At 37.7% G+C, this 22,864-nt stretch overlaps 1 protein-coding gene across 3 annotated transcripts in view; it reads right to left on the bottom strand.

The window, feature by feature from the left end:
• Positions 1–243: 243 nt before the first annotated feature.
• The window catches only part of ACOX3 (acyl-CoA oxidase 3, pristanoyl), a 31,766-nt gene continuing 9,145 nt past the window's right edge, over positions 244–22,864 (bottom strand). For all 3 annotated transcript variants that reach the window (XM_041489572.1, XM_041489487.1, XM_041489655.1), the window contains 11 exons: positions 14,802–14,898; positions 14,203–14,385; positions 12,823–12,945; positions 11,097–11,217; positions 10,510–10,629; positions 9,251–9,364; positions 7,787–7,902; positions 5,081–5,255; positions 4,535–4,602; positions 3,775–3,861; positions 244–661 (listed from right to left, as the gene is read on the bottom strand). In XM_041489572.1, coding sequence (XP_041345506.1) covers positions 542–661; positions 3,775–3,861; positions 4,535–4,602; positions 5,081–5,255; positions 7,787–7,902; positions 9,251–9,364; positions 10,510–10,629; positions 11,097–11,217; positions 12,823–12,945; positions 14,203–14,385; positions 14,802–14,898 — 1,324 coding nt within the window. In that variant the 3' untranslated portion in view covers positions 244–541. The remainder of the gene's footprint in view (positions 662–3,774; positions 3,862–4,534; positions 4,603–5,080; positions 5,256–7,786; positions 7,903–9,250; positions 9,365–10,509; positions 10,630–11,096; positions 11,218–12,822; positions 12,946–14,202; positions 14,386–14,801; positions 14,899–22,864) is intronic.

Here is a 22,864-nt window from a genome sequence, read left to right as displayed (position 1 = left end):
GTCCTTACCTCTTCCTTCCTTGTCTTCTGACATGCAATACAGGTTGGTTCTCTGCAATGAGAGGACAGGGGAGCAGAGGGAAAGATGCTCCCCCAATGTTCTCTCACTATAATCATAGTTAATACAGGTTTTGACCAGCCTGTCCCAATTTCTTTTTGCCTTTATTAGCTTATTCATAATCCCTGGTAGCAAATGTATTTTTAATTATTTACCTTCTGTAATATGAAAGCAAAAACAAGAGACTGATTGGAATTTTTTTTAATATAAACTTTGCAAAGCAGTGATTAAAATAAATCTTTATTTTTTAAAATTTAATTGAGTAAATATATATTGTGTGCAGATGTGTTGCTCTTGATCTTGTCATTATTATGTTAACAGTCCCTCAGATCAAGTTGGACTTGATTTCAAAGTTATTTTAAAACTTGGCACCTCTCAATGAAAATCCCTTCCATTTTCAGCGTTCATATGGTCTCATTTCCTCCTGATGTTTGGAACAAGGTATCCATCTCAGGCCCATCCAGACACTTAAAAGCTGTTTGGTTTACAATCTTGACCTCAGCCTGCCTATAACAGGTTTATTCATGCAAAATTCTGCCCACCATGAAGGTCTGTTCAGAGCTTTGTTGCCTTGAAGGATTTCTCCCCACATATTTTTGTATAACTGCAAAATAATAATAAAAAAGGATTAATGCACAGAGAAGAAACAAAACTTCTGCAAGATAAATTGTTAAGTTAGCTTATTGGCTGAAATGAGATTTTGATTGAATTTCTAGATAACAAATGTGAATAATTATGTACAGGCAAGAATAAACAGAACAATAAGCACAAAATTTCAAAGCACTGTAAACATCAGATTTCTGTGTAAATCATTCAGACCAACCTTGGCATAGCAGCAGGAAACCAGAAACCTTTATTATCTCTGGTTTTCAACTTGACAGGAGTTCTACTATCAAAGGTAGAAATTTGGAAACAAGATTATATTAAGCCAATCTCTGTTCTGTCCAAACCTGAGGACTGTGTCTGAAAGCACTCTTGGACAGCTGCTGTTATCTTTGTTTGAACACACTTCTGGAAAGTAACAGAACTTCTTTCCCAGTGTGAACTGTTTGATTTGAGCATAATAAATTCTTCTCTCAAGAGCAGATTGCTTATTTGTCATTTTACCAATTTGCAATTCGTTTGTAGAAGAGTTAAAAAGAAGCAAATTTTGCAAAAGTAGAATTTTAACAACATTTGTTAATTCATAATTAACAAAAGCTTAAAACTTTAAATAACTTTATAGAAAAATCAGGAAAGAAAGAACATATTTTCAGCAGTAAGAGAGCACAGAGTTAACAAAATAATAATGTAGTATAAAAGCAGCCAGTGAGGTAAAATGAAATGCCATTTTTCTTCATCAAAAGATGCTGTGGTCCTAAATATCTAGGATGACTTAAATAAATATTAAAATATAATATTTTTATATTAAATATATTTTACCTTGATTACATGGGCTAATGTTAACTACTTATTCCATTCTAATTTTGATTAAATATTGTCTAACAAGTTTTAATTAATCCTGAAATAAATGTGGCAATGCCTTCACAGACTTAGGCTGAGATTGTAAAAACTTTTATGGAGAAATTATCCACACCATCAAAGTTCCTTTTACAGAGAATCTGAATTCTTCTTTAGGGCTTAAATCTGCCAATAAAAATAATTTGAAACCTTTCCTCAGCTCCAATTATGATCTGTGGCTTACGGTGCAAGGCACTCCACTGCAGCACAACCCAACTTATCCTGAATTAAATTCACCTTTTTGTTATACATGGATAATCTAATCTTTATAATACCATAATTTTTACTAAAATGTTTGCCTTGGTTCTTAGAAGGTGCAAAGTAGCAATGAATAGAGGATTGAACACAGACAGTCAGGAGACAATGATCTTTAATAAGTATTTTGAGTGAGGGATTGGCAGCCTTTTTTGAATTTCAGTTGAAAATATTTACACAAGTTGAAAATCCCAGACTTACAGGCAGTTCAGGAAACCTTCCTGAATTCTACAGAACACGGGTTGAATAGCACTGATTAAAATTATTTTCTCAATGATTAGATGAATTTATAAAAAAATTAAGTACATGAGGCAGTGTTTAGATTCCTACATGCATTTCTCACATATTATACTCCTAATATTAGTATCTAATATTAACAAGTCTCTATGGCTTTTGCATTTGCAAGAGCTAAGAGGTACCCAAGGGGGAGCCAGCCAAATCCATCATGACAGCTTTATCAGCTACTGCTAAGAAATCTCCAGGTGACTGCTAGAGAGGGGATACTATTCTAGGAATGGATCACTGAGTAATTGTACCATATTTTATATTTCTGCCTCTAGCATCTGCTTACAGCTTCTTTTAGGGACAGAAAAATGTGTTAAAATGGGCTTTTGGCCAATACAGATACTCTTAACATTCTAACAAACTATGCTCTTTTCTGAAGAGTTACTTTTGGAACTTCCCTGCCATGACCTCTTGCATTAATTTAATCCTAAAAAAACCTATAGAAATGGAAACAAAGTTTCCAGTGATGATTACAGCCCCCTACGAGATGGCTGGATAGGTAGAGGCAGCCTTTCCTGCCTCATTTGTAAAGGCTGTGCCAACAAAGTAATCATTGTGTTAGGTCAGCTTAGAAACATCTGCTCTGCCCTCTGTATTGCCAGATCACCATGGGAACCAGGGGCAACTTCAGACAAGAATTCACATGAAATACCAAAAACCACCAAGTCTGATGCAGCATTCCTGTCAAACATCCTGGCAGGCTCCCCAGGCTCCAGGGATTGTCTGCAGCATCCATCCACAGCAACCCAAACTACTGTACTGTCACACTGGTCTCTACAGAACAATTATCCCACAGCTCAGCCCTGATGAATAGGTTTGGCTCAGTAAGCAAGAATTTTGGTTTGCTGAGATTTTGGAAAAAAGACAGATCTTGAAATATGTCAAAAAAAAGGGAGGGACCAGGAGCTGCTGTAGCCAACTCCATGGTGCACCTACATCCTGAGTCCTGCTTGTAGGCCTGGTTACGCCACTTCAGAGAGGATACGGCAGAAGCAGAAAATACACAGAGAAGGAAAGCAAGGTCTGTCAGAGGAATGAAAAGGCTCCCACAGATGGTAAATGGATATGAACTGGGACTAGGAAGTATTTTCTAACAGTACTCATAATTAAATCGTAGACATGATGGTGTGATATAAGCCAAATAGTTGAATTTGAAAATGGATGGGAAAAAACGGAGAATAGACACATCTGTGGCTACTAAACAGAATGATACAAACAGAACCTATGGCATGAGACATCTCTTAAACTGCCAACAGCTGAGATATCAGGAAAAGAAAACCTCACTATTTCATTTGTTTCCCAGTGTTCTCTTTGGCCATCCATCCCTGTCAGCCACAGAGAATTCTGTGAACTGAATCCATTATGGCCCTTCCTAAGCTCTTAACTCTAGCTTTGTGTAAGTACACCAAAAAATTTCTCTCCGCCCTTTCCCAGTTCAGTGCACAGATGCCCACAACAGCAAACTAGAGCAATACTATACAAGTTTCCCATTGAAGCTTATCTCCAGAAAAAGTTCATTTTCTGCTGACATCAATTTAACTCTGGTAGTATTTTCCACTGAAAAATTGTCTTTCTTCTCTTCTGTACTTGTGAAATGTCTTGACTATGTTAAGGCTAATTACAGGCAATAATCTTCTTCATGATTAAAGTTACAAAATTTACAATGGGTTTTCTTACCTCTCCACTTGCTTTACCAATGGTAGAGTTGAGAATGAAGTCAGAAGGAGCAAAGACATCAACCAAGGCAACTGCATCATCTTTCAACTGTTTAAAGCCAAAAGACATACATTTGACAACTTCTGTAATTGTCTAAGGCTGAACTACAGAGCAGCATAAAATTATTTTCATAAAGTAGCAGCTTTGATAATTTAAGAGAAATCCACAATAAGTAGCCTAGTTTTGATTTTTTTCCACTCCAGGGTAACTGACAAAAGAGACTGCATTTCAGATGTCTTCCTCCTTTACCTAGGGGGTTTTAAACACATTTAAACAATATGGTGCAACGCATATATTTTTGGACATTAAAAACATAATGACCAGATTCTTCTTTGAAATTTTGCTGACCTACAAAGAATATGTTGCAGATTGGAAAGCCTTTGTGCTAAGAAGAAAGAAAAAAAATCACACACTAACTCAACAATTAAATAAAAAGAACTGGATTGAAACATTTCACTGGCTTTCCAATGAAGATTGCAAGGCCACAAATGCTATGGTGTTATTTGGTAGGACATATTGTTTTCCACTTGTTGATAAATACATTAATACTAGGTTCAGGGTCAATGAGTTGCTAAACTTCACAGAAAATTATTCAGAAACCATTACTGTAATATCCTGCTAATTTATCCCACGAAGTACAGAATAATCTGATGACAATAAGCAATAGATCTCTTTTTTAGTGTTTATATACTATATATTTAATCACAATAAACAGGCTTACCCTGTAACAGAGCTTCAGAATAGCATCCTGAATAAATTTCCCAGGTTGTTCACCTGAAGCATAGCCACCTTAAAAATATTCAGAGAAGCTTATACGAGTTAAGATTACACTGATAAAAACTTTTTTCCAAGTTCATGAGTTCAGTAGTCAAGACTAAGTAGCTGCACGTGTGTAATTGAATTGACAGTTTTTCATTAATGAGCTAACTGCAAAACTCTTGATCTAAGCTATGTAGAGCCTTTTGCAGTGATGAGCAACACTACAGTGTCTTGTCTATCCCTCATCCTCTCACACAAGCACTGGATCACAGCAAAGCCTGTGATCTCTCCATCATCTCTGAGGTAAGAGAGAGACTTTTGGGTTAATTTTTTACTGCAGATTCCTGCTCCTGAAAATCTGGTCGAGAATGATTGTTTTGTATTAAACAAGAAGTAAGAAAATGCTGTAACAGAAATCGTCACTAGGATTCCCTGCCCCATCCAGGGAATACTTCTTGTACTTTTCATAAAAGTGACACACACAGCACATTCAGGGAGCTGATCTCACCTTGGTAGAGCACAGCCAGGTGTTTACTCAAGGACCAGAGCCCGTAGAGAGCACTGAGATCCCTAAGCACTGGCTGCAGAGCTGCTGGGACACTGGGATCGTGAGTGTAGTCGTGGTAGCGCTGCAAGGCTGTCTGCTCAATGAAAGCAATAGCCAGAGACCGACAGTAGTACACCTGAGGAGACAGGGAAGAAGAACACTGAGTAACAAAGCACAAAGAACCAGTCCTCAGCCTGTCCAGAATGGCATTGGTCTCGTGAAGTTAGTGGAGTTCTGCTGATTCAGGTGTGATGATCTAGTTTGAGAAATTCTAAAAGTAGGACAAAACACTTTCCACAATGTCTATGCAAAGGTTAGTTATGGAATGTCTCGTGAAATGCCTATTAGAAGTAAGATTGAATGCCTATTCCCAGTGTAATTTGGCAATTGCACCCAGGCTTTATGGGATCAAGAAGACAATTGTTTCTTAACAATTTTAGGACTGTTAAGAAACCTACAAGAATCTAGAAGGAAAAAGGTAGGTTTATATTTATTTAATATGATCCAGAGTTCTATAAAGAGGATAAAAATCTTCCTATTGAAAAATTATTACAGTCCCTTCAAATAATAAACAAAAATCTGATCATGTTAGCATGAGTGGATTCTGTTGATGGATTGCAATAGATTGCAGTATGTTTTGAAGGAACTATTCAACTAGTCCTAGTCAACTATCTGATGAGAAAGACAAGTCACTAGTTACTGTAAATGCAAAGTATATAGCCTTAAGTGATTGTATGTACTAACATAGGAACATTTCTCTACATTTATATGCTTCAGCTTTGCTATATGTGCTGCCATGGGATACACTGCTGACTGACAACATTCTAGCTGGTGAACAGCAGGGGAATATGATGCCATTGCTGTCCTGGCTGACTTGCTGCAATGATGTAACTCATGTTTGTTTTAAGTTTGTTTTGTTAAGGTTTGGGTGTTTAATTTTTTTAATGTAGAATTAGTGGATTAGTTTTAATTATTTTCCTTTAAATACTTGCAACATCCTTGCATTTAGATCCACTGCAGCCTGTAAAGAAGGCATATTCCAAAGATTACTGTCTCTCTCAACAGCAGCTGTCCAGTGGCACACTTATGTCCAAGCTCAGATACATATATGAACAGCAAAATACACATCCTCTGTTCTCTGTGCATTACAGAGGACTGCCCCCTTACTAGATGTTTTTTTGAGATATGCTAATTCCCTAGTCAGAATGAAATAAGTCTTAACATCACAAATGAAACATTAAGAATTATTTTCCTGTTGCTCTCCAATATAATTCTATTTTTCTCTTTTCCATTGCTTTCACTTCTGTATTGTTTTTATCAAGCTTCTCCCAAATCAAAGTAATGCAGGGATAGGCTAGGAATCTCTTTCAGATCCCCCACAGCATGAACAAATATTTTGTATTAGTCAACCACTGGGCTGACAGAAAAGTTTCTTCATGCCCAGAAAGTTTTAAATCAAATATGTACATGTCTTCAAAGCATAGCTTGTAAATAATTTTCAGATGTTTTTGAGGCATGACATTTAAAATAAAAAGTCCTGCTGTCCTGAGGATGAATTGTAGGGAGAAAAGAAAAACTAATGACCTAAAATATATCAACACATATCTCACAAGCAGCTGTGTGCCTGAACCACTCTGTATTTTAAATATAATAGATAAGACAATCTTCGTACTTCTGAGCTCACCATTCTAATGCATTGGCCCAAACACCAGCTTCACCAAAACCTGGCTAACTGAGAGGCAATCAGCCTGGAGTTTCTGGAAATTCCCATTGATTTGACCCTGAAGAATTTCTCTAATAAGCTGCTTCTAGGGTAAAAGCAGGAAAGATTTTCTCCCCTCTACCAGTGGTTTCACACATATCATCCATCCCCCGTTGAAGCCAGGCTGGCTCTAAGTGCAGAGTTGAATGTTGACTATCCCTTCCTGCTGTTTCTTAGCTTTGCAGATAAAGTAAATGACACTGACCATCTTCAGGGAACTGACCTTTCTCAGTGACAAATGACAAGTGCTCATTCCTTGGATGTGAGCCAATTTTTCTCATGGAGGTAGTAAAAGAATCTGGTGAGCTTGGGGATAAATACTGAAATTTGGAGTTAAGCCATTGCTAGCTGTTAAAACTCTCTAGTGAGAGAGTGGATCTGCTATATGTAAATAGTCAATGTTTCCTTTTCAGGTTCCAGTGCTGTCAGTCTGGTATCTTTCATGAGTACTTTGCACTACAGGAATTAGAGATGAAAAAGACCTATTAGGTCATCTAGTTTACCTACCTGCCAGAGCAAGATTCTTTCCTACACTATGTATTTGGCCACAAGTGCAGATGGAGAAGTAATAATCAGATGCTGCAGTGTATTTAATACTAACAGTTTTAGTCTTCAGAAGTTGTGCTATCAAAATTGCAGACATCACACAGCACATGCCTGAAACTTTTCTGAAGGGAAATATATCCTGAATATATCCTGGAAGGCTTCTGCTGATGTTAACTGTCCTCACGCTATCATGTTCTATGAAATGCACATGGTCAGGTATTAAGTTTTATTAGCTATTTGACTTGCTGCTTTACGGTTCAGGAAATTGTAGTTTACGACAAAAGAAGATAAAACTAATAGAAACTGAAAGACTTGGATGAAAAGAAATAAATAAAATAAGCAAGATTATTGAGTATTACCTGACAGTTGTTTTTTGCCTCAAAATCACTTTGTCCGGCCTGCTTCTCCTTATTCATTTTTAGGTCACTTTCTCGGAGCAGGTAGCAAACCAGCCATTTATAAGCTGCTAAAGGAACTATGGAAAAGAAAAAAGCAAAATTTTTAACATTCACAGTTATAATGCACGAAGTCACATGAAAATTCTGCTGCAGTCCCAGATTTTGTTACTTGAGATGAAAAGTGAAAGCATTAGTTAATCAATCCATTGACATGCCACTTTTTCCACTAATGTAGATACAATAAAAATCTGGGGATAACAGTCAGATTGTGAGGGTACAGTGAAGACTTAATCATGTCTGGCCATACTTCAAACTGACCCCAAGCTGGAAGACAAGGTGTATCCACAGCTCAGTTTAGACTTCTTACTTGAATAAATTTTTTAGGTTTTTTTTTTTTCATATGAAGACTCAGGCCTGCAAGGTACAAAGTCTCTTTTGAGAATACAAGAACAGAAGACAGTCCACAATTACAGAAAGCATGTGACTTGCAACATTGTTTTCACTGGTAGCTGGATGTAATCACATTTAAATTACCAGCTTTGTACATAATTTTGTCATATTTCTAAGAGCAGCCTAGAACTATTAAGATAAAAAGTTATTCAGCATGAAATCCTTGCAAGAATCCAGTTTGCTTGTTTCTTAGCTGAAGATTTAATGTAGAGCATACCTTAGGGTAGAGGGAGTGTTTACATAATACCTAAATTAAGGCATCTAGATTAACAGTCCTGTTTCTAACAGAATGGATCAAGAAAGAGAACCAGATTTTTTTTTTTAAACTATGGTCTGGTTCAGTAGGTATTATATGAGAGGAGAGAACATGTGTTGCTGCTCTCTCATTAGGTGTTGGCATTCTTTTTAACTTTTGTGTCCAAGGGCCAATCTGGGCTCAGTGATACATAAATGGGAACAGCATCTCATGTCATACTTGACTTAATTAGAGCAGAGTAAAGCAGGAAAACTACAAGGAATTCTTTTTCCATTATTACTTACTTTTCTCTGTATAACAAAAAGCATCTGTCAAATGCAGAAGAACTTCATGCCTTTTCAACATAGTTGTAAATACTTGTATGGTTTACTAAAAGAAGCTATTTTAGTGATAGAAGGTAGTGGCAATCAATCCTCTTAGAACTGGAAAACAGCAATACAGTGGTGAAAAACCCTAACTCAGAGGTGCTATTTTAAGGCAACAAAAGAGAAAAAATAGTATGTGATGCTAGCCTCCATTCCAGAAATGAATTTGGGAAAACAGAATGTATTTTGAAACGCAGACTATGTTCTTAGTAAATAAAAATGTATGCAATAAAAAAATGTCAAATATGATAAATATCTAATAAGCAGCAGAGGTTGAATCTCAGATCTCTGGATCCTTTCCATTGGAAAGGAATTTAAAATTCTAGAATCAGTTTAATAACAGCAGAAGCCTACCTGAGGAGTCCATGCAATCTTCCACACTAATGGCTGTGAATTTCCAGCCAAGAATATGATGGTAGTCTTGCAAAAAGTTTATTGTTCCCAAAGGGGATTCAAAAGGAGCTTTATCTGAAATACCACAGAAAATAAAAATGATTTATGAGAAAAGAAATCAGACTTTTTGGAACTAAAAGCCTATTACAAAGCCATGCATACACTTGACAGGCCAGATGCAATTAGACCATAATACTTATTTTATTATGGCCTGGTCCAGCCAAAAGAGGACTGGTAGACAAGTGTGGAAAAACTTGACATCATGGCCTATAATTATTCCCCAACTGCTGAGTTTTAATGCTCTGTAAGATGCTAGTGAAACTCATTGCTGGAAAACTGAAACAAAATCTAGAGAACTACAAGATGTGGTGATGGATATTGCTACCAAGTCAGGTGACAAGAATTGTTCCAAGTACAATAAACAGACTTATGATGACTTTACCAATACAGAGTCACAGAACCATAGAATGGCTTGGGCTCGAAGGGACCTTCAATGTCATCTTGTTCTAACCCTCCCATCCTGGACAAGGACACCTTCCACTAGACCAGGTTGCTCCAAGCCCTGGCCTTAAACAGTTCCAGGGATGGGGCATCCATAATTTCTCTAGCCAGCCTGTGCCAGTGTCTCAGCACCCTTGCAGAGAAGAATTTCTTCCTAACATCTAATCTAAATCTCTCATCTTTTAGTTTAAAACCACTCCCCTTTGGCTCATGATTATCTGCCCATGTAAAAAGCAGCTCTCCATCTTTTTTATAAGTACTGGAAGGCCACAATGAACCTTCTCTTCTCAAGGCTGAAGATACCCAACTCTCTCTGTGTCTTCACAGCAGAGGTGTTCCAGGCCTCTGAGCATCTTGCTGGCCTCCTCTGGACCCCCTCTAACAGGTCCCCATCTTTCTTTTGCTTAGGACCTCAGACCTGGATGCAGTGCTGAGGTAATTCAGTTGAACTAAACTGCACTTCTCAGGGAGTAAGATATGGCTCAACCTGATTAGGGATGGCAAAACATCTAGCTAGCTGCTGCAAGACAGGAGAAAGAATATTTCTTGCAGCAAATATTTCTGTATTGTGAATGTACCATATGATGGAGTCTGAAGCACGCTATTTATGCCCCACAAAATTATTAAATGACTGTCAATTGCTTTCAGTATGAAATTACCTCCTAATTCCATTAGCTACACACTGTTAGGTCCAGTAAGATTCCACAAGGAAAACATACCTTTTATGCAATTCATCCAGCTTAATAAGTAGTTGCTGGTTTGCTGGAGCAGGACGTTGTTATCTCCCTCATATGTGCAGTTTGGATCATTGTCATTTCGGATTTCACCCAGACGATTCACTTAAGAAGAACAAGTGCATGGTTTAATATATTGCAACATATTAATAGAAGCTAAGAGAGATTAAATAATTATTCTGTGACAAAATGCTGTCTATCCCTGTATGTAAAACTACTGCTACAAACAGATGAGCTTGAAAATTCACTGATTACCTTGTACAGTAAAGATTTTAGAAGTGTGGCATTAAACTTACAAGAGAAATTTTCATCTATAAAGTCTGCATCTTTATATTTGAAACTGAGACTGAATTATTTGTACAGTCTTTCCAAATGGTGGTGCAGATCCTATACAGGTTTAGGGAGGTTTTTTATGACTTCAAGTATGAAATAAAATTTAAAAATATAGATATGAGGATATAATACTTTCTAAAGTATTGCTAAACACATTGCTAAAATTCAGAAATCACAGCACAAAGGCAAAGAACACATCATTCTCTTTCTGGTCAGTGCATGCAGTGTCTGTAACTTACTGGCAAGGTAACCATGCCCTCCACAAGCTTCTCGGCACTCCTGGGCTGCCTGCTGAGCAGTCCAAGATGCCAGTGATTTGCTGGAAGCAGATAAAGCATGAATCTCACGTCCCAAATCAGCCTTTGTGAAAAACAAATGATAAATGAGGAATAACTTTTACAGGAATTAAGCTGGTGACCAGCTAAAGCCATAGATACATGTACTGCTTTATAACGAACAGTAACTGGCAATGCAGACATAAAACTCTGAGATCTATGTAAATGCAAAGCATATTCTTTGGTGCCACAGAAAAATCCCGCCACAACTGAGGAACCTTCAGCACCAACTTTCCTATATGAGACAGCAATAATTTGTGTCAGGTAAGGGGCACATGAGTGCATCTTAGTTCAGCTGTACCAGCAGGCACAGCATTGAGTGAGTTAATTCACCACCTGCCAAGCTTTCCCTCCCAAAAATGGAGAAGCAGGTGGCTGAGGGTGGCCTGTCCAGAAAAAGCTTCTATTCCCTCTGTGACATAAGCAGTATCTCTCTCCCCAAGCAGCAATAGGATAGTTATAATGTTTATTGCCTTACACAGTTCTCACTGATCTTTTAAGCATCAGTTTTGCAAAGAGGAGGAAAATTTTTATGTACACCCTCAGAGACTCCAGAGAATCACAGTAGCCTGCATTTACACAACTGTGTTGACCTTCCTCTGAAAATGCATTTGGAATTCTGGTTTCTGGAGATAGGGGCTTGAAACAACCAAAGCTTATTTAAGAGCACCTCCCTGACTGTTGTTTAAGATCTCCTGTAGAACAAAAGGAATCCATAAGAATTACATTGTTAAAATTTTCAACAATGAGATTCTTTCCTATCATGACTTTTTCCTGATAGCCACTGCTTTCCCTAAGATTCGTGACTTCACTGCAGACCTCCAGAGATGAAGTATCAGGTAAAACCTGCTATCAAACCTGAATCAAATAGATTCTTCTGCTTTGTACAAAGAGGAGAAATTAAAATACCCCACCATTAGTACAAATTATTTTGTGAGCTTTACTTTAGCTGAAAAAAGCTTGAGGACTTAAGAAAGACCTGAGCAATACACAGCCAATATGCAGGCCTTAAAATTTTTATTACCAAAAAATTATAAAAATAAATAAAATTTATATGCTGTAAAAGCACAATACTGCAGTTAATTTGACAAGAATCAGTCCTTGCAGAGAGGATCATAGATGAAACTATTTCCTCTGTAAAGGGATGACTTCCAGTGGGCTGACTCTGGATGAAAAATTCAGTGCTAAGGCTCAGATGTCAACTTTATTCACTAAAAATATTTATTTTAATGCATGAATTTGAATTTCAAACTGAAGTCAAACTCAGTGAGTCTGTGCAGGAATTAAGACATTTTCAGAAAATCTTTGATATATGCTCTCTGTAGAATCATTTACAACAGTTATAAGCTGAATTTACACCACCATAATATATTTATGATAAATTCTGCAAGAGAACCTAACCTACAATCCCACAGAAATCAATAAAATGTTAATCATACCATCAAAACTAATCTGAATGCTTTTCTAATGCAACTTTAATCAGTACTTTGAATGCCCCATATTTCTGATACATTGCTCTATCATTCTTGATCATAAGAGAGCATAAGACTTCTTAATTGGTCTTCCATGTAACAGTTAGCAGATTATTATAGTAAGAACTCAGTGAAGAGGAAATATGTATATATCTCACCTGTCTCTGATTCCTTTGCTTTGTCAAAACACCTGCAAAATACTCTACAAAGTTCCCAAACAGGGACTTTGAGAAATAATCTAAGGCATATGCAGCAGCCAGATAAGGTAAAAGACGCCATTGCTGAAAAAAAAGAAATTAAATTGATTTGATTACAAATTGATATATGTTTTTAGCAGTTATTATATTGAACCAACTCATTAATTTTTACTGTGTTCAAAATGGAAAACTACTTAATGGAGAACAACAGCCACCTATAATGTATTTTAACTACATTTAATTATGTTATAGGTAGTTATTATTCTCTTTATACAAGTTATGGTTATATTGTTTTAGTTCTCACATTTCATGAATTTGTGATAAGCATTCTGTTAAACCACGAAAAAAGTTCACTGAAGCTTTGGGGACCAAAGACACATTTTTACCATGTGTTTATAAAATGTCTGGCATGCCAGGGTCAGTCATGATTCGTAAGTTTCCTCAGTACAAACACACAGAGGTTGTAACCATTCCATGGGGCTCACGAAGGAAAAGAAAAACTGCTTGAAAGTCTTTGTGGTAAAGGAAGAACGGAATGAGAGTTTCAGCAAGCAGAACCCACAGAACAAGTCAAAAAAACAGACCCTGGCTTATTCAGAAATGGTGGAAGGAAGGCACCTTCTGCCAGTTTGTAGAAACTCAAGAAATCTTTCAACATTGCAAGGTAAGTGTCAACCTGGAAAAAGGCCCCCACACTGCAAGGACCAACTGGGCAGGTTTGTTTTCAGCACTTCTTATATAATAACCTCTGTCATTCAGCAGATCTGAGTTTTCCCCTTTTCCCAGTTATTCTACATATAGTTTTTTGTTTTTTTTCAGAGCAAAAATGTTTCTTGTTGGCATTAACTGCAGGTAAACCTTGGCTATAATCCTCTTAAATCACTATTAGCTTGAGAGTTTTCCACAGTGAATGTCATTGAGTTCTATACTTTTAAAGCATACAGGCTACAAATGAGAAACTTAGCATAACAACAAAAGAAGCACTCATATTTTGAGACAAATGCTACTTTCTACATCTGCAGTACTTCTGCATGTGCATGTAAGACAGTCTTTCTCTTACTATTTTAGAAGACAAATGTTTCTAGCTACTTCAGAGAAACATGAATTTTTTTGGTTTTGCTCTTCCAAGAAATTGTTCTAAAACAAGTCATGCCATTCTTGGTCATGCCAGGAGAAGGTTTTGAATTGGAATGAACCCCCACAGCTGTACCAGAATGATACTTCTGGTGACACAGACAACTTGAATTTCACTAACTTCAGAGTCCCTACTGTGATCTGCAGTAGCTCGGAATGTGAGTTTGGTGATATAGAAGTCTGTAGATTGAATTCCAAAGTATTTACCTGTGTTTGGTATTCAAGGACAGGTATTTCTTCATCCTCAGCTGGTCCAAACTGACAGCGAGCTGCTGAGAAGCGAATGGCTATTGCCAGGGCAAGCTTTAAGTTGGTTGTGGAAAGTCCTGTGATTATAATTCTGCCACTGGACAAAGACCCCAGAGCTGCACTGAAACGTTCTTTAACCTCCTGAAAGAATAGAAGGCACAGAATGAATGCTGAGGCTAACATTTCATTTTACCCCCACAAAGATGTGACTGGGTAGCATGATCAGAAGCAATTTTTTCAATTTTGTCTCTTGACTCATTCAGATGAGGCATTCAGGTGAGAGCAAGAATAGTCTTGCCTGAGCACAGACATACTCTAAACTCTTTGGGATCAGTGGGGTCATGCTAAAACCACGAAGTTCAGTAAAGTCAGCAAGGTGAGTTGAGACATCTCTGAAATGCAATTAAAAAAAACCAACATTCATACTTCATGAGAAATTGCCAACAGCCTGCTTAAGTTCAGGTATCCAGTACTTCCTGACATAAGAGGCCCATTGCTCTGCCTGTCAGCCTACTTACACCTCTCTATATTTAATGATACAAGACCTTGTTTCATACCTTGATAGAACTTGAGTACTTCCCCTCAGCTGTGACATCTCCAGCTATATTCAAGATGTTTTCTTTTGGTATCCTGACATTGTGGAACATGGCAAATCTGTTTAAACAAATACACAAACAGTATAAAATCTAAGTCTACGTAGACTGAGGTGTTTCTATTACAGAAAAATGGTCACAAGAAATAAGGGATTGCAAAATTATCTCAGGCATGTCAGTGAACTGAAAGCAGAGCCCATCAGGCCAGGTAGGCAATTTTAGGGAAGTATGCCTGGGACAACAAAGACTTTCAGATTCAGAGCAGTACAATAAATTCAAGAAGAGAAATTATTTGTTGTAACTCTTCTGATTTTTTTTTTTTTGTTGTTGTTGTTTTTTTGGTTTTTTTTTAAAGATGATGTTTACAAAACCAAAAAAAACCCACTTAATTGACTCTAGGAGACCATTTTAGCAGCTGTGTAAGGAAAGAAGTAGAAAAGAATGGAAGGATGAGCAATGTATTCTGGTTGAGGGAAGAGACAAATAAAGTCACTTATTAGAGACCTTGTACACAGGCAGTTTCTGTTTGACAGGTACTTTCACTGACACCTCAGAAAGCAGAACTGAACTCTCAGGCTGCATTAGGTTGCTCAGGTTGGTATCAGCAGTCAAAAATTGTGGGAAGACAAACAACTTCCTTCTGCCACCTAGAACAGGACTGGGCCATTCTCATTCCAAATAATTCCCTGCCTCAAACAATTCTGCAGAACTGTATTCTTAACTGAGGTGCTGTTTAGTCCAGTCTGGAGACTGCTTTGGAATAGAGACACGATATATTTTTATACGTCTCAAATATGCGTGAGGATCACTCATTCTACTGCAATACAAATAAGGACATAGCTGAAATAGCGCCCTGAGAAGGAAATTAAGAGAAAATTTTCCTTGATTTAAACTCAAATTAGGAATTCTATTCCCTGAAATGTGGCATCTTAGAAAAGGAAGATCAGGATAACCTTTTCTAAACGGCAGCACTCCAGCAGCAATAAAGAGGGACATTTTTAAGACAGGGAGAATGTCCTGAGTATTCATATCCTTCAGGAAGAAAGTGATTGAATTGTTTCACCCAAATGGGCAACACAATTTGGCACAATAGCAGCAGTATCAACCCCACTCACGAATATCTCACTATCTAATAGCACTTGAAAAGCTGTATTTGTAATCAAAGAAAATTCCTTTTTCCTGCCAATACAGGCTGATCTATTTAATATGGCTCACGAGAGCCAGGTCTTTCACATTAATAAATTACATAAGGGCTGCATTGCTGCATGTGCTTTTAAATTATGAGTTGTTTCCAAGGAAACATATCTGAATACTGAATTTATTCAGCCTTAGAGATACACAGTATTTTCAGACTTAGACACAGAGAAAGGCGTGCTATCCTAACCAAGAACCAGCTGCCTCGACAACTCTAGTAAGTGCTTTGTTAAATGCCAATTTCAGTGAGACTACACTACTTTGTAATAGAAGCAAATTCAGATTTTCCAAAAATCTGACTTCCATCTACGTTAATATTTTTTTCATATCACTGAAAATAAAAAAAACCTTTTTTCTAGAAAGATCTTTTGGCTAAATTCACATTCTCTGCTCCCTATACCCCAAAGAGAATCACAACTAAAACTGTACAACAACCGATATTTTTAAGCAATAGCATGCACCTTAGAAAGAACTCGAGCTTTAAAATTATTATTACTCATTACTTTAATTACAGAAGTGTGGGTGTGGCAAGGTTTAGGTTTCTAGTTTACACTCTTTTTTCACAGTTGCTGTCCATCCATAGAATTCCAAGAAGGTGCTTCCTCCTAGGACCTTACAATGCAAGCATAAGGCAGGAAGGGACAAATATGTTCAAACAGTGAAGCAGACACTAATTACTGAAGAGCATTTTCCTGACAGGATGCCTGACAGTCACAGCACACCAGCAGCTCATCAATGTCATTTTTACAAGTCATTAGAGCAAATGAGAATTTTAAGAAAAAAATCAGAGTAATGAAAGTAAGGGAGCTCCATGGAAGTTTATAAGGATCCCTCCCAAGTAGGAAGGGATGCATGGAAGGAAGCAATGAAATGTTATCTTAAAAAGCTATTGAATGGGTGATAAAAACTGGAATTATAAACCAGACTAAAGGAAAAGCTGACCTAACAGAGAGATGATACAATCTTTGGTGCACATATCAGGACCACATTTCAAAGGGCTCCAGTTCTCAGGCCTTCTCTCTGCAAATACATATCTGGAACATGCTTAGCCTCGTATGTGATGAATGGTAAGATTTCTTGGCAGCATTCATAGAGGCATGAGGCTGGAAAACACCTCCAGTACCAGAGTCCAACCATTACCCAAGCAGCACCATGTTCACCACTAAACTACCAAGTATGACATCCACACATCTAAACTCTTCCAGGGATGATGATTCCACTCCTTTTCCCTGGGCAGCCTGTCTCAATGTCTTAACACTCTTTTAGTGAAGAAATTTTCCCCAGTATCTAACCTTGCCTGGTGCAACCTGAAGACACTTCCTTTTGTTCTGTCATTTGTTACCTGGGAGATAACAACAATGAATAAAATAGTAAATTATCCTCTTATGTGTTGTGCTTTACACTGCAGTGATTGGTTCAATTCACTGAGCTAAGTTGTGCAGTTGTAGAAATTTTTTTATGTTGACCTGTGCTTGAGACTCAAGTGTTCATAAAAAGCAAACTGAAAGCTACTACTTTATAAATCTATATACCAATTGCCTACTTTCAGGAATTCCAAGCCTACTCATAATAAACATGTGACAGATGTATGCTGAACAAAACAGCTCCCAAAATGACCAAAACAATTTTACCCACTTTCACTTGCTGTAATACAATCCCTAACCATTAACTCTAACGGAAGTCTTCAGTTGGAAAAAGTGAAAAACCTTCAAGAAAGTTTTATTATAATCTATCTGACACAAATATAAGGAAGCTAATTCTGTACCACATAAAAGAGGACCAAAAAATATTATGACTAAAAACAACAAGCACACCCTTCTTTAATAACTTCTTTCACAGCTAATGAACCAGGATAGTGAATTTCCTAACAGTATATGATAGTCTATTTTCTTAAAATCAAAATGAATTCAAGTAACAGGTTTTTAAATTTTAGATTTTTTCCCTTGCTATTATCCATCACAGATATATTACATAAAGATATGTGGATATGCATATCAGATGGCAAAGACTTTAAGAAGCAAAGCAGAGCAGCAGAACTAGCAATTAAATATTCAACAGAAAATTTCCATGTGTAAAGGAATAAGATATTTTGCCTATAAGCACAAGTGTGAAAATAAAAGCAGAACCTCACAGGACTGGTGGGTTAAGTGACCTTGTGAGATTGCTGCCAACTGCTGTTATGCTCCTTCTCCAAGAACTTTGCTATTGGGAATTGTTAGACCTGCTGGCCAATTGGAACTTGATATTGGAACATATTAAAAATAAATAGTAAGATTTAATGAAGTCAATGATCACGTTTTTAATGGTTATTAGCCTAGAAAGCATGGACTTGGCTCACATCTGTCAACGCATTTAGGGGAAAAATCTCCTTAAAGAATTGAAGAAATATCTTACAATAATGGAACTGTATACACAGTCATGGGGATATCATGTACCAGCAAGTTTGGAAAATGGCTAAATTTCACACAGTGATGACAAGACCAGAGGTTTAAAAGCTGCCCTACTTAGGGCCTCTTCAGCACAGCAGATAGCGTGACTGAGATTAAAACCTCTCAGTAAGACAGACAGACAGCTGTCACTTTAAATAGATATCACAGGCCTCTACAGCACTGTGCAATTTTGCATCATGTAGACACATTTTTTTACCACAGATTAAAAAAAAACTGTATCACACAGATTTCTACCAAGAGCAGCTAAGCAGAGTAAAGTGCCATTCCAATAGCAGCATTCTTGTTTGGGTTCTTTGGCCAGTAGTTTAGGGAACATTTCAAACTAAGTTAATCTCACTGACTTTAAATCACGCAATAGTAATTCATCTGGTGTGCAGTAATGCTGATAAAAGAGGAGCAGCTGGGAAAGCTACAAGCTCCTTTTGCCAGTACTAAAGTAATAAACTGTTACCTATAGTACAAATAGCTCAGACATGCTTTGGTGAACTTCAGACTCACTAAAATGCCTTTTCTGCCAGCTTTTGTTACTGACTACATTAGAGATGGTGCAATCATCTCTAACGGCAGACTTCCAGCCAGAAACAGAAAACAGGTGAATGGTATTGGAAGGCTGAGAGTCAGGTGGTATCAGGGCTGTTTATGGGATACAGTAAACCTTGGGAAGAATAACATTTCAGAGATTTGATGAAAAACTTGCAGAAGAAAACTGCCACATATGCTAGACTGATGCTCACAGAAATGTTAGAGCTGAAAAGACTAACAGTGAAACTGGAGAAAACTGCATGGTAGTATTTTAGTTTTATTTTCTACAATCAAGGATCCAGTCTAAGAATGCAGCTCTTGTACAGTAATGCTCAATAACAATGATAAAACAACACAGTTTGTAGGCCTCCTAATCCTAACCTAATGGACTTCACAGGCTCACAAGGACCCACTCACACTAAAGCTCTTACAGTCCAAGTGCCAGTGGTATGAGAAGCTCTGGATGTGCAGACTTCTGCAGCTCCTTCTGCTAAGGAACAAAAATGGCTGGTTGAAGTCCACTGCAGATGGGAGGCTGTATTTCTGTGCATCAAAAAACAAATGTGTGACCAGATTTAAATCCACCTTTCTCCATTTTCACCCACATCAAGTGCCTTTCAGTGTGAAGTAGCTATGGCTGTAGAATTTTGAGGCACATGAGCATGACAAAAATGAGGGGATAAGGCAGCACTCTGCAGTAATGTGACCACAGCCTAGGGACACGTGCAGCACTGTAGGTACCCACATAGTGTCCAACCCTGACTGCAGAAACCACATGAGTGGGGCAAAGCAGCCAAATGTCAATGATTCTGCTACAAAAAGCACAGCTTTAAGTTAAACTGTAAACATGCAAGATGTGTTTGCAAAACACCTAGCTCTAACTGTGGTAGAGGCACTTTTCACAAAGACTAAAGTGTTCATGGTGTATTCAGATAACATAAACACAGGCACAAGCATTTTAACATTCTTTTTTCATCTATAGCAACTTCATTGCTATTGCTATTACAATTGTTTGAATCTTACATCAGAGGCTGTAAGTCAATAAAAAATATTAAACAAGCCAAAGCTTGTTTATTTGGGAAGCAGGACTGATTTTTAGATTTGATTTCAAGTATCTCTGTTCTTTTTCCTGTACCAAAACAGCCACTCCTAAGGCCTTGCAGTGAACCACACCTGACAAATTATCTGACTTAAAACTACAAAAATTGGTAGGGTTTTTTTATTAGTTTTCAGGCAGTTCCAGTTCCCCTACAGCTACATAAATGTTCATTAGAGCAGAAAGAAAAAGGCAGAGCGGGAGTAGAAGCAAATAACCAAAGAAGCTGATTATGGATGTTATCTTCACGGAACTACTGCTTCAGATTGAAAAATGAAGTTCCAAAGACTATTTAGGCTTCAACTATGTATAAGAGCTCCTATCTTCCTGGTGAAATAACTGCAACAGTTGCAAAATCTAAATGCCATTTGTAAAGGCTTAGAAGTCATGTGATATATCCCATCTTTGTCAACATACAAGGGATTATAGTGAGGGCTTTCTGAGCCATCGCTTTCCAGAAGAGATCCTTTTACACAATTTATTGCTTTTTTGTCAAATAAATCCCCTTTACCCATTTCTTCTTGGGCATTCTGTTTTGTTTTTGGTATCCAGAAACTGAATCTGGCCTCACTGATTGCTAGAGAACACGCTGAACATCTTAGTGTGTTCTATGTGTGCAAAGATTGATCACATTTTAATTGTAAATGAAAAGCTGTTAAACAGTTCATAAACCCCATCAGTTTTCCCAAGCCCACAATTATCATTAGATCCAGTTAACAATTCTTCCTCCAGAAAGACCCTTTTCTTCCCTACAAAGGCTTAAGGTAAAATGAGTTTCATTTCTCTAGTTCTTCCCTTACAAAGGGTTTTATCTGCTCAGCAAACTGTATACATGTTATCAGTGGGACACAGCCAAACTCAGAACATGTTTTACAAAGACAGGGATACTAAGCACTATTTCAGAAATACAATTATAGCTGATTTTCACTCTTCCCCATGCAGATTCAGTTGGGCATCATTTCCATCTCTGGAGAGGGGAAAGCAGAAATTTGCTGCTAGTTAAAACTGGACATGAAACTGGTTCACCACCAACTCAGTGTCCATCATTTACTGATGTGCACTGAAGTAATGGGTAATCTGGGCAATGTTCTGTAGCTATGATATTGGAGAGTTCGTCGCAACAATGTTCCAGTAGCTAAGGTACGTTCTTCCTCACCTCCCCCCACAAAATAACCCATCAAAAAAAGCCCCACACCAAAGGAAGGAAACAGAAATGCACCTCAACACATAGCCCAGCTCTTCATTTATATGTGTGTCACCCCCCTACTCCTTATGCCTACCACGCATTTTACGGAAAAGCCCCTGAAATCCCAAATACTCAGGGATCTTTTCAGTAGGTTTTTTTTCCCTCACTACTACCATTTCGGGTCCTCAGTGAGCAGCATATTTCAAAGACTGCCAGAGCACCAGCAACAGGTGGACATTTTAATATTATAAAATAAATACTGAAGCATTTGCATCCCCTGGTGGCAGTCTGATGTAACTTTGGTAAGAAAACACAAACCCAGTCTAAACTCTCCATAAGAAATGGTTCTATTTTTACTCCTCTATGCATTGATCACACAAATTATTGCAAATTTCCTAGAGAAATAAAAATATTTTAAAATATTTTACGGTGATTTTGCCTTTTTTTTTGGTCAGGGCAGCTAAAGTTACAAAGACCTGCCAACACCATATGATTTTTGGACATTCAAATTATGAAACTATGAGAATTACTTGGAAAGATGATTCCAGAAATGGATTTACACTGCAAAAATTCCCACATTAGTTCTGACATTCTTTCTCTTACTAAAAAAATTATACTCTGCATCAGCAGGAAACCAGCTTTCAGCCAAAAAACTCAAGAGATTGTTTTTCAAAGCCAGAATGCACAACTACAATCAACTACTCTGTTTTCTTACATAGCATAAATCAATAGCATTTTCTAAGGAGGCTCTGGAATTTCTTTCCCATGACCCTCATTAGTGCTCAGGAACGTAACTCTCTGTATCCATACTGAAAATTATTAGCATAAATTTCTTGAAGCACAGGACAAAATCAAACATCTCTGTCAGACATGTCAGACTCTGATCCCCACTGTGACCACATATCCTGAGTGTAACTACATGGAAATAGACCTGATTTACTAAGTGTTCATGGTAGCTGAACCAGACTTCACACACACATTCAAACACCTGGCAGTGCATGTAGTGGAGACTAACAGCAGTCCATGCTTTCTCTGGGACAAACGAGTATGTAAGATTGCTAAATGGCCAAGGAGAACACCTTCACAAGGCTGTATCTGGTGAAATACCTCCCTGTGGCTCCTGGCATTTTGCAGATCATGCAACCAACAGTCCATTTTCTAGGGTGGCATGGCTTGTTGTCTCTGCAAACAAATGCAGAACTCCCTCTCCAGTCCCCATCCAGACCTTCATATACCTCTGAGAGCCGACATCTCCATGCCCTGACGCTTCTGACATCTCAGTGTGAGCAGGAAGGTTGCAGAACAAAACTTGGTTCCCTGGTTCTTGAGAACAATGTTGGCCTGCCTCCAATCTTAGACCTCTCCAAAGAAAAAAGTAGCTAAAGTAGTTCAGGAACACAGGGACCTGGAGTTTTTAGCTAAATAAGGGGTATCCATGGGTAACCTTGGGCTCCCCCGTACTTCTTTCTTAATCTGCAAGTGCTGCCCTAAGGTTTCTAATGCAGGGACTACCTTAATGCATATTTAAGAGATCTATATCCATGACTGGGGCTCTTTGGGAACTACTGTTTGAACATAA

Source organism: Pyrgilauda ruficollis, unplaced genomic scaffold (genome assembly GCF_017590135.1).
Source record: "Pyrgilauda ruficollis isolate IOZ18807 unplaced genomic scaffold, ASM1759013v1 scaffold1, whole genome shotgun sequence".
NCBI lineage: Eukaryota > Metazoa > Chordata > Aves > Passeriformes > Passeridae > Pyrgilauda > Pyrgilauda ruficollis.
The sequence above is the reverse complement of the archived record's forward strand: the minus strand, read 5'-3'. Positions and strand labels throughout refer to the sequence as shown.